This window comes from Myotis nattereri (genome assembly GCF_964212035.1).
Source record: "Myotis nattereri genome assembly, chromosome: 6".
Classification (NCBI taxonomy): Eukaryota; Metazoa; Chordata; class Mammalia; order Chiroptera; family Vespertilionidae; genus Myotis; species Myotis nattereri.
Genome location: NC_138081.1, coordinates 59,151,664 through 59,164,600, shown reverse-complemented (window position 1 = coordinate 59,164,600; position 12,937 = coordinate 59,151,664). Strand labels below are relative to the sequence as shown.

At 40.4% G+C, this 12,937-nt stretch overlaps 1 protein-coding gene across 2 annotated transcripts in view; it reads left to right on the top strand.

The window, feature by feature from the left end:
• HACE1 (HECT domain and ankyrin repeat containing E3 ubiquitin protein ligase 1) overlaps positions 1-2,287 on the top strand; it is a gene marked incomplete at its 5' end in the record, with an annotated part of 84,557 nt that extends 82,270 nt beyond the window's left edge. For both annotated transcript variants that reach the window (XM_081093995.1, XM_081093996.1), the window contains 2 exons: positions 663-776; positions 1,321-2,287. In XM_081093995.1, the coding sequence (XP_080950121.1) occupies positions 663-776; positions 1,321-1,423 (217 nt within the window). In that variant the 3' untranslated portion in view covers positions 1,424-2,287. The remainder of the gene's footprint in view (positions 1-662; positions 777-1,320) is intronic.
• Between the last annotated feature and the right edge of the window lie 10,650 nt (positions 2,288-12,937).

Below are 12,937 nucleotides of genomic sequence, written 5' to 3'. Positions count from 1 at the left end.
ATATTGGGTAGAAGGATAAGATTACGTGGGAAGTAGGAATTACAGGTATAGGAAAGTGGGCATGGGATAATCAGTACAGGTTACAAGTCACGTGGGCTGCGGGGGAGTTACTGGGTGCCCTGGGACCAGATTACAGGTAATAGGGGGCTGGGGGGTTGTAAAGAGCAAATGCCTCCAGGACTAGGTGCCATGAGGTTGTAAATCTTTCCCTAATGATAGGCAGTTCTCACTAGGAGGACAGACTGCATTCCAATGGTATGTCCCAACGTGTACAACTCTCAGCCAGGTTAGAATGTGCTTTCTCTAATCAGAACAGAACCATCATGGTTAATAGAGCATGATTAATGTTTGTTATAATTGTAGCTGATCCCCACTATATTCTGTTTCTGCCCCTAACAGTATGCTAAATGAATAGTAGAGCTATGTGCTGTGGCTAATTGAAAGCATAGTACAGCTTATAGAAATGTGGAGGGGTGTCTCCATGGAAGTTGGATAACTGGCCACATGGTGACTTTTAGTAATAAGTTGGAGTGCTGCAGATTCAAAAGGATTATTTTGTTGGTGACCTAGAGTTGAATACATTCTTACCCTAACTTAGGAAATATATCTATAATAAAGATTTTCCTTTGATGATTGCAACATATTAAGATATGAACTGTTAGTTCCAGGGTCCCACATGGTGGATTTGCTAATATCATGGGTGGAAGTGGATTGCAAAACTTTACAATCGCTGCTGTGCCATATACTCCAAATCTTCTACCGACTTCAAGCACATGGTATGTTAAATTTTTTTATTTAAATGCATTTTGAAGTTTTGATTAATTTTGAGTGATCAAAAAAGTCTAAGTACTGCATTGCTACAAGAAGAGGAAATAAATCTCAACAGTGATCTCTATCAGCATTTTGGAATCACTGACAAATAAATAGCTACATAGTTCCTTGCTTGCCCCTTTTTTGGTAAGGAATATGTTTGAGGGAACTATAATTTAAGTGAATATTGTTCAACCAGCATTAAAGTTAAGTTGTTATAGTGTCACTAAATTACACCATCATTTCAAATTAAATTGTTCTTGCTTATTTTTGGCTGAAAAGAACTTATTTTCTTCCACTACATTTGCAGACTAATGAAAACTACAATGCAGCAGGGGTTTTTTTTTTGCTTTTGTTTTTATCTTTTAAATACTACTTCAGGGTTTTCCAATTTGAATGCAAATTTGAGAGGGTGGTTTTATGTTAATTTTCATAGTTTTCATTGCTAGACAAAACAATTAGAAATTTTATAGTTTTTCTATTTAATGGTGGTATATTTTACTTTTAAAGCATCAACATGCTCAAGTTACCTGAATACCCAAGTAAAGAAATACTCAAGGACAGACTTCTTGTGGCACTGCATTGTGGCAGCTATGGCTACACAATGGCATAGTGGAGTCTGGAAAGCTCATCTGACTGCTGATGCACAGTCCGAGTGGCAGAAGTAATTTAGGAAATGTCAACAGGAAAGCAGCTTCAAGGCAGTTCATGGGCAGGGCTGTTTAAAATTCATCAAGGATCAGGTTTTCTCCCCTGCCCCTTTTCCCTTTTATGTTTTCTCAGTTTGTGATACACTTAGAAAATAGAAAATCACAGTAGCCTTTATTTTAAAGAATGCTAACTGAAAGTAGTAGAAACTGTCCTTATATTTCTTTTATCTTATTCAAGATTGTATTAAGGCAAAATCTTGTTCTACATTCCACCTCTGCTATGTAGCTGTCTTGTTTAAAGGATGTTTTCTCTTTACCTTTCTGTATATTAAAATATAGTAGGACATCCAACTTGGTATGTCCTATCGCATGTAAAGTGCCATTTATATTTTGAAAAACTATTGTATAGAATGGATTAATTGAAATTGTGTATAAAGCCACAAATATGTATTTTCCCATATTGAATCTATATTGCAATGATGTTTTCTAGCTTTTTAATATTTTACTATGTAATGTAAAGTTTAGACTGATGTGACTAACAAACAGCTGATGAAATGATATCTAATTTATATATTAAAGTTTATACTATATTGTATGAATTATTTGCACTTTTCAATGGTCAGTTTTCCATATATATTGTGGTCTCATAGTTTTTATTATGCCTTAATTTATATTTTAGGTAAACCTAAAATATAATATTTTATCATTTTTTATTTTATCAGTGAATTCTGATGACACACTTAAATAATCTGATGTGCAGATTACAATTTAAATATGTAAGTTTTTCTTAAATTTGCTTTTTATGATTAAAATGTTGAGTTCCAGTGAATATGCCTAATGTAGAGTGTTAGTTTTTAAATTTTAGGGTGATCTAATCAGTTTTTATTTTGAAAAGACACACTTGAGGAGTTACAGCATACCTTTTAGGAGGAAGTAGGAACATGCACATAGTTAGAAGTGCTAATGGAGGGATTTGTAATGCTTAGGACTTTGCATCTGGAAACCAAAAGTAGACTCTCCAATAGCATATCCGTGGATATACATACCTGTGCATATTTCCTCATGAGCAGCCGGTATATTTGTCACTGACAAATATTGGCAATGCATATGTCAATACAGACAAATATTTATTATGTATATATGTATATAGACATATACATTGAAAGCTTTGCTAATTTATAAAGTTTCTCTGATATGCGCTTTTTGGTCCTTTTTTGTTATTGTGGTTTTTTATATTAAAAAATCTCAATAGATGACATTAAAAATTAGGAATTATTTAAAAATTATTAGCTCTAAAATTAAGAGTCATATGCTTTATAATAAATGAAGCTAATAATTTTTAAATTTTGGTTTTCAAAATTTATTTGTAAAAGTGGTCATTGACTTCTATCTTTTCAAGTAAGTAACTGAGTTTAATATTACATTGCTAATTTTTCATGTTTACAAACATTAATTTGTTTTATTTTTTTGTTTTATGTTACAAACATTGTTTTCTTTTTTATTGACTGTATTGGGATGACCCTGGTTAACAAAATTACACAGGTTTCAGGTGCACAATTCTATACCACTGTATTGTGTGTTCACCACCCCAAGTCAAGTCTCCATCATCACCATTTATACCCCCCCATATCCTCCTCCACCTCCCCTCCCCCGCAATCACCATACTGTTTTACATGTCAATGAGTTTTTCCTTATTTTTTTCTGTTTTGCTCAATCCCTCCACTATCCCCCAGCCAACAACCCCTTTCCTGACAGATGTCAGCCTGCTCTCTATCTATGAGTCTGTCTCTAAATTTGTTTATAATTATGCAATCCATTGGCTTTGTCAGATTGGTCCTTTTGCAACTATTTATGTACAAGAGATAACAAAACATTAAAAATGTCATGGTATTTTATCCATGAATATGAATATTTTCATGTAAACCTAGAAAATTTAGGGTTTATTCTTTCATATTGTCTTTATTTTTAAACTATAAGAATGTAGTTAATATGAAAATATTTTACATGGATTAAAAATATTATTTAACCTGGAGGCAGCAAGTCTTTGCATTTATTCCACAATTTCTTCTGTGAGTAGATGGATATGTTGAGTGGAAGGTCACATAGAAAAATGATTAGAAATTCCTTTCCCTTTGGATAAAAGAAGATTACATAATAGGAAAATGACTTTTTAAGTCTTAGAATATTTGGTAGTTCCATATAAGGAGGAAAACAGAAACATAGAATTCTAAAGTAAAACAAATGTAAGTCAAGGGAGCATATAATAGGAAACATTAATGAAAACTTCCGGGTGAAAGTTTAGTCATTCAGTTAGTTTGAGTGGATAGTGCCCATGTAGTTAATAAAATCCAGCTTCTAATTCATCAAAAAAGCCAAAATGTAATATAGTCTAAGGAAATCCAGCTTTAAAACAGTATGTTGAATACAGCCTATTCCGTGTGGGAGTGAAAGTTTTAAAGTGTAGGTCACAAGTTGGAGGGCCAACCGATGATTCCCTGTTTGAGAAAGTAATGGAGATGACTTAACCACCAGGTGACCTTAGAACTGGACCTGGGCAATCCTCACTTCCTTCCCTGTCCTTGGAATGTATGTTCTACCTACCATTCCCACAGTGGAGCCATTTTCAAGGACATAGCCTGAGAGAGAAATGTGTTGAGACCATCTGTAAGGTATATGTGACTGAGCCCAGTTAAGGCCTCTGTATAAACTTAGAATTTGACAGGTGGGGCAAGAATCTACTTGTCTTGGCCTGGTCAGGTAGCTTAGTTGGTTAGAGTGTCATCCCAATACACCAGGGTTGTAGGTTTGATCCCTAGTCAGGGCACATGTAAGAAGCAACCAATGAATGGGTAAATAAGCGGAACAACAAATTGATTCAAAATAATCTATACTAATAGAAGGAAAATATACTAATTAGACTGGGTTGACCGGACATCTTCTGGACAGTTAGGGGATGACTGGGCTGGTAGGGGGCAGTTAGGGGGCAACCAGGCCAGCAGAGGAGTAATTAGGGGGGGACCAGTCCAGCAGGGGGGCAGTTTGGTGGCGGCCAGGCCGGCAGGGGGACAGTTATGGGGCGACCAGGCCAGAAGGGGGTCAGTTTGGTGGCGGCCAGGCCGGCAGGGGTCAGTTTGGGGGTGCCAGGCTGGCAGGGGTCAGTTTGCAGGTGGCCAGGCCAGCAGGGGGGCAGTTAGGGATTGGCCAGGCTGGCAGGGGGCCAGTTAGCGGTAGCCAGGCCAGCAGGGGACCAGTTAGGAGGTGATCAGGCCAGGAAGCAGAGATGGGGGCAATCAGGCAGGCGAGCAGTTAGGAGCCAGCAGTCCTGGATTGCAAGAGGGATGTCCGACTGCCGGTTTAGTCAGGTCTAAACTGGCAGTCGGACATCCCGTGAGAGGTCCCAGATTGGAGAGGGTGCAGGCCAGGCTAAGGGACACCCCCCTGCTGTGCACGAATTTCATGCACTAGGCCTCTAGTCTATATAAATTTTATATATATATAAAGAGTCAGGGTCCATTGCATCCAAAATGACCGAAGGCTCGACCTAACGCCCAGGCAGCAGGCTCAGGTGGGTGGGGACTTGTGGCAGCTTGGACGGGGCCAGGGGAGGCGGGACCGGCACTCACACTCACAACGGCACACACGCACAGACACACACAGCGCCCACCAGCTCACAGCCTTTTAACCCTTTATTTTCTCCTTCCCAGCTCGCTCTTGGAGCCTCTCTGAGAATGAGGCCCCAGGAGAGACTGGGATGGAGAGATGGAAACAAAACAGACTGGGCCTGAAGAGAGGGTGGGCAGAGGGTGGAGCTGCCCCCACTGGCCCTGCCCCCTCCCAGCCAGGATAGAGGAAGAGAGAGAGAGGGAGGCAGGGAGGCCTGGAGGACTGCTGAGAAAAACAGAGACAGAGACTGGGAGAGACTGGGATAGAGAGATGGAAACAAAACAGACGGGACCTGAAGAGGCCTGGATGGAAGGGAGGCCTGTGCGGGCCAGGAACTGAAATGTTTCACCAACCCCTCCCCAACTCACGGTGGTGCTCAGAAGTGAGCAGGGGAGCCAAAGCCACAGGCAGGGATGGAGAAGGGTGCCCTCCCTCTGGAGACTCCCAAAGGTGTCTCAAGTCCCTCTTCCTCTCCGCACCATGGCGGCAGTGAGTCCTGGGTCGCCGCGGTGCCCGTGGCACAGGCCTCTCCGTGGGGGCACCAGGAGAGACAGTGCCTGGCACTCACACTCACACTCACACACAGCGCTCAGCAGCTCACACCCTTTTCTCCCTTTCTTTCCCTCCCTCCCAGCTTGCTCTCGGAGCCTCTCAGAATGAGGCCCCAGGGTGGGCAGAAGGTGGAGCTGTCCCCACTGGCCCTATCTCCTCCCAGCCGGGAAAGAGGAAGAGGGAGAGAGGGAGGCAGGGAGGCCTGGAGGACTGCTAAGAAACAAAGAGAGACAGAGACTGGGAGAGACTGGGATAGAGAGATGGACACCAAATAGCAATATTAAAATATTTCCTCTAATTCCCTTTTAATGTGCATGGATTTCGTGCACCAGGCCACTAGTAAAATAATAATAGAAAAAGATCTACTCATCTTGCTGCTGTCCAAGACAAGCCTCAGAACTACTAGGTGCTTGTTAAAACTGCCACCTACCACTTGAGTGATCTGCCTTTTTTTTTTCTCTATTCTTGCCCTCTGAGTATGTGGGCTGGTTTCAGATTTTACTGGGGAAGCTTCCAAGGTTGTGTACCAGCATTCCCACTCACATGTGTTTTATTAGTCATGCCAATTCTAAAACTTTAATGAGTTATCAACATTTAAAAGAATCTGGAGAGTTCATGCAGAAGTCCAGGGTTTTGGCCTTTGAGAAATCAGACAATCTAACAGCATTGAGCACAGACTCCTGGAAGGCATTGCTAGGAGCCTGGGCTTGAGTGAAAGCTGCTGCTTTCAGTGACTGAATTTGCTCTCCAGTTTGCTGTTTTTTCATCCCAGCCTGCTTCACTAATAGATGTTACCTTTCTGGCCATTGACAGCATTGGAGTTTGCTTTTAAATATCAATGTTGACCAGCCCTAGCGGTTTGGCTCAGTGGATAGAGCGTCGCCCTGAAGATTGAAGGGTCCCAGGTTCAATTCTGGTCGAAGGCACATTCCCAGCTTGTGGGCTCAGTCCCCATTGGGGGGCATGCAGGAGTCAGCCGATCAATGATTCTCTCTTATCACTGATGTTTCTATCTCTCTCCCTCTTCTTTACTCTCTGAATTCAGTAAAAATAAATTTTAAAAAATCTATGTTGACCAAAAATGTTCCCCTGAAGTGTTAATTGGTACAAATACTTTGGAAGGCAATTTGGCAATATTGTATTTAAAAATGTACACACACTCTTTGGCTCAACAATTCCACTTCTAAGGATTTATTTTACAACATATTTGTTCATGTACATAAAGATATTTGTACAAGAATATCACTGAAGCCTTGTTGGTCAGGGAAAACTAAACAATTTAAATGTCTATCAGGAACGGGTTGCCGATAAATTGTTACATCCATGCAATAGAATATTAATTAGTATTTATAAAAAATGACATGGAGCTATACATACTGACATGTCAATATTTCTAAGGTATGTTAAGTGAAATAAGGTGTGCAGAAGAGTGGTTAGTGTGTAAATACAATATATGTAAGGTTAAACTCAAGAAAAAATTGGGGTCAAAGGACTGTTTTTAAATCTAGGAAAACAAAGTGGGATAACCATTTTTCACTACATAATCATTTTTTCCCCGTTTGTCTAAATCATAAGCCTGTATTATTTTGTATATAATATATATATAAACACCCAATGTCTTTAATCAAGGGAAACAAGAATCAGTAATAGCTACTATTGAATCTATAAAAGGCTGATAAGCAATATTTTCATAATTGCAGAACTTATTTTAGGGTGGTTAATTTAAAATCAGTTCCTTAAACTCTTCTTTTAAAAAAATGTATTTTATTGATTTTTTTGCAGAGAGGAAGGGAGAGAGACAGAGAGAAACATCGATGGAGAGAAATATCGATCAGCTGCCTCCTGCGCACCTCCCACTGGGGATGTGCCCACAACCAAGGCACATGCCCTTGACCGGAATCGAACCTGGGACCCTTCAGTCTGCAGGCTGACGCTCTATCCACTGAGCCAAACTGGTTACGGCAGTTCCTTAAATTCTTTTGCAAACAGTGAAAAAAGGAATGCTCCCTTGCCCACGAAGCTCTACTATATTTCCACATTGTGTGATAATTAGCACTGTTAATGTCTCCTAAAATTCTATGAATTAGAGATTTACTTGAATTTGCACTTTCTCGCCAATTCCCCCTCTGCCCCCCAATAACAAAAGTACTTTTTTAATAGGGGAAAATTTGGTACACATGGATTTGTGTACTAACTAGAAAAAAGCAATAAGTTATAATTCTACTCCCTAGCCATTGTCTTTCCTTCTAGTCTTTCTCAATGCACTTTTTTCCATAGTTCAGTTCATAAAGAACATAGCATTTAGTATCTCCCTTATTTATTCAACATTATCTTTTAAACATTTCCTGTCATTATAGCTTATTTATAAATATTTTTTAAAAAGTGGCATAGTCTATTTGATTGTATGTATGCATCATAAGTTACATGACCATATTTCTAAAATATTTAACACATACCTGGTATTCCTAATATGTTTGCTTTTATAAATAATAAGTGGTCTCTTAACACTAGTGATAGTCTAGGAGTGGTAACGTTTTCTGGGTTATTTGTCGAATTGTTCATAAGTTGCTCCATGGTTGTGGAATTACTGTTGTAGGAAGGCTCAAGGAAGGGCTGTTGGAACACAGAACCCTTTTTGGTAGATGGGACCGAGTAGGCTTGTTCCAGCAGCACAATTAGGGATGTGTGCCCTATCAGAGTGTAAAAGAGTTAGAAAGGGTGGTAGAAGGGTGTTTAGATAATTGCTTATTTTCAGTCTTTATCCCAAGAACAGGGGAGAAAATTAATCTTTTATATGACATAGCCTCATTCTCAGAACCCAGAGCTCAAGCATTTGTTATTACATTATAGAGGCCCAGTGCATGAATTTGTGCACGGGGGGGTGGGGGGACTGCAGGAGATTGGCCGGCAGGCCCCGATCTAGTTATGTAGATGTGCTGAGGTAGCGGCAAGCAAAGACCACAGACAGAGCACCCCAAAACAGCCTGAACACCAGCTACGGCTACGCTCTGAGGTGGAAATACAGCTCCACTTTGCTGCCATGCTGGGGCTGCCTCACTCTCCCCAAGGGTGGAGTTGCTGACAGACAGACAGTTCGTCTCTCCTACCTCAACTGCACATTTTCTCGGGGCTCTGCCCCCAAGCATGACAGGAAGCTGACTTCGGCCAATGGTGGTACACCACCATAGGAGTGCTAGCCAATCAGCTCTTGGGAGCCCAGAAAGGCGTGGGGCCAAGCTAGAAGTGGCTGAGGCGGGGCAGAAGAGCGAGCGGTGTGGTGCGGTGGCAGAGATGGTGGTGGTGCTTACTTTATGTCTTTGCAGATAGGCTGCTGCCTTGCCCCTTTTGCCCCCTCTGAGCTGCTACTCTGTCTTGATCAGTATCAGGGTCACTCTCCTTCTACAGACTTCCCAGACCCAGATTCTCCGGTGAGCCTTAGCTGGGGGGATGGAAGGGGGGGGGGTCTGGCCTGGGGGACGGGACTGTGGGAGGTTGGCTGGCCACCAGGGGAAGGGACCATGGGCGGTTGGCTGTGGGAGTGCACTGACCACCAAGGGCCAGCTCCTGCGTTGAGTGTCGCTCCCTGGTGGTCAGTGTGCTCATAGTGACCGGTTGTTCTGGTTGTTCAGTCATAAGGGTCGCTTAGGCTTTTATAGATATAGTTTAGCTACATCGAGGGTCATTTATGCTCTTATCAGTTAAACTAGAAACCCCGAGACTCCATTTATTGTTTCCCAAAAGTGGATTTATGAGCTTTGGAGTGCAATCTTTTAGCTCATTGGACAATGTAAATATAACAGCTGTCTTTGAATGGGTAGGTATTTAGCTAATATTATAATTTTGCTTGCTTTTACCACAATTTAGGCGTATCAATATAAATCGGTCATGATTTTTTTTTTCATGTGAAACACGCTTCTTGTTCTTGTGCACTTCCACAGTTGTTAGTCAACAAAATTTTACTTTTAAGGTTAACAATAGTAACAGAAATCCCAATTTTACATTTTGGTTGAAGCTATTGTAATGTGGAAAAATTTCTGTTAAAATGTCCTTTGTGAAATTCTTAGGCCTTACTTTATGGTTACCTGCTTATTGCTCCAATGCAATTTGGCACAGATTTGTTTAATTTATTATAATCAGTCCTTTCATCTCATAGGTCAGAAAATTGGAGTCCAGTGAGGTGGTATATGGCTTAAGGTTTCAGGGCTCCTTAACCAAACTGGAATTTAGAAAATAGATGGTCTAATTCTTAGTCCACAAGGGTTTTCTTGACTCCATGCTGTCTCTTTATGACATAACTGCATTATAAAAAGACTCTTTTAGGAAAACACCTGCAGCCTATTAACAGTCATGTATGATAAGCCTTTTGGGAAACTATAACTTAATAAGCTAATAGTTAAGAGTGATTAATAGGACTATATTTCTTCTTTCCCACTGTGCAACAATAAGCTAGGGTGGGTATTTTACCATCTTAAAATGAAAAAGAACAGATGTATTGTCAGATCATAGATCATGGACAATCATTAACTTTTATTATCTTTATAAAAATGTTAAATTTTAAGCATACTTGGTGCTTGCTTGGAAATATGTTGTGCATCTAATGTTGCAAAACCATTAAAACCATAAGCAATATAATGACTAGTGCCATATACTTGTGTACCTACTCTTTCTATTGCCCTTGACTGAATTATGTTATTATTCTCTTAAATGTCTCGTTGAATGCAATGGAGGGGAAGTATTCCTGTGTGGTGCTGAATATACATTTAGTGGAGAAAACTTCAAATCAAGTCAACAAATTCCCTTAAATGCCTTGTATGTATTCAACACTGGTTTAGGGATTGTGACCCACACGCTACCCTCAAAGGAAATAAAATTCAGTTGGGCAGATGGGAGGCATATTTGAAACAGGTTTTAAAATTGTGCAGCACAGCATATGATTAAATTTAAAAGCCAGCTACAGAAATGTATTAGTGTGGGGGAAAGAAGATTTTAATAGAAACAGTATCCAAAACTGCTTCCAATATTTGACCTAATTGAATCATTAAATTGCCCTCTGTATTTCAAGACTAATAAATTGATTAACCTGTTGATTGAACAAATAACTGAAAAGGTTAAAAATGATAAGTTCACTGTTAAATAAGGCTCATGTGTGTCAGTCATTGAGTTTTCAAATTTTTAATGAGTGAATTATTAGCTTGCTTAATTCTAAGTTCTGGTCATTCCTTGAGAATTCTGATCTGGGAATTTCTATTTGGAGACTGTTCATATACCAACCATATTTGAGGGAGGCTCTCCATTTCTCTCAGAATAGTGGCAATATCTGGTTCTTTTTGAAAATCTTATAGTAGGAGTGGGTAGGAGTGCTTAAGGTGGTGTCTGTACAGTGTTCTCATATGGTATATTTAGGAATAGATGACCAGAGCAAAATGGATTTTCTTATTCAAATTCCAAAATTCTACATGCAGTGGCCTGCTTGACATCTTCACTTGGATGGTTATTAACAATCTCAACCCTTAAACGTGTCCAGAGAGGATATCTTGTTTCCTCATTGTCCCCCTGCCATCTGTCACCCTATCCCAATTTCTTGTCTCAGTAAATGGAGACCACCACCCACCTTCATGTTCTAAGATACAAACCAATAAGTCAATTCTTTATTCTTCCCTTTCTCTCATGTTCTACATCCAGGCCATTTCCAACTCTTGCTGAGTATATCTGTCGCATATATCTTAGTCAACTTCTGTTGTTCTGACCAAGCTGCCATCCTTAAACTGCAGTGGTTTAACACAAAAGAAGGCAGTAGAGCATCATGGTTGGAATACAGACTTAGAGTTAGACTGCATGGATTTGAATTCCAGTGTTCCCACTATTAGCTGTTGTCAGGAGTAGGAAGTGAAATAAGGAAAGAAAGAAAGCCAATACACGGGTGTCCTATGAATTGATCCACTGTGGGCACCTGGAACTCAAGTCCACCAGGAACTTTAGAAGAGCTGGCATCTCAGAACTGTCCACCAAAAGAGTGAAAGACGAGAGCATTTATCCTTTACACCATTGATCAAAGCTTGCCCCAGGAATGGCAACTTCCCTGTACTTCCAGATATGCATGCTTGAGTGCCTAGCTAGTTTCTGAAGACATCATGACTGACATCAGAGAAGCCCAGGTCCAGAGAGCAAGAAATAAGAGATACAACTGAAGAAAACACTACCAGATTATACTGGTCACTCTCTATTGCATAATTGCACTATCTGGTGTATTTTGGGGCCTGATTCTTATGACTGTAGTTTCTACTGGCCCTAAATTCTACACTCAAGCACAAATAGTGATTTATGTGTTTTGTGATATTTTCCTCTGAGCTTTTACCCTTTGGTAGTTTATCTGTGGGAATTCTTTGAGAATTGATTTTAAGGTTTTAACCCCTTTGGGGTGGGGTTGCTTCTGATTCTGCCAGGCATCTAAGTGTACTACCAATCAAGAATTATTTACCATACTCTTAACCTAGTTTGTTACCACTCTAGTACTGTAAATTTATACCAGAAACCCAAATGAAGGTCTGTTTTTTGGTTTTGAATTCTTAGGAGAGATTTTCCCCCCACATCTACTAGCACTAGGGACTGAGAAAATAGTTTTTTCTTATTATTTCTAATGTACAAAGTGAACCTGTGAGTAGTGAGGTCTCCAATTAGACTTTCACCTCGTGACCCTATGAAAATCAAAGATCTAGGTAATCAGGATCAGTGAATATCAGAGTAAAAACTGACTTCAGGGTTCAGCTCGTCTCTCTGGGTACTTAAAGAAATTTTTAAAAATTGATTTCAGAGAGAGGATGAGAGAGAGAAGGAGAGGGAGAGGGAGGGAAGGAGGGAGAGAGAAAGAGAGAGAGAGAGAGAGAGAAAGAGAGAGAGAGAGAGAGAACAGTTGCTTTCCATTTCCACTTGTGACCTGATGGGGTATTGAACCCCCAACCTGGGTATGTGTCCTGACCGGGAATCAAACCTGCCACCTTTTGGTGCATAGGACTATGCTCCGACCAACTGAGCCACACTGGCCAGGGCTGTCTGGGTAATTTTTATGTAATTATAGGTACATCTGCTTTCCTCCCTGACTTTGCAGCTTATTAACATGTTTAAAGAAGTCTTCCCCGCACACCCCTTAATTTTATACAGCAATTTTGGGTATTTTCAATGGGAAGGTCAGTCAGACTATCTAGGCCAGGGGTGGGCAAACTTTTTGACTCGAGGGCCACAATGGGTTCTTAAACTGGACCGGA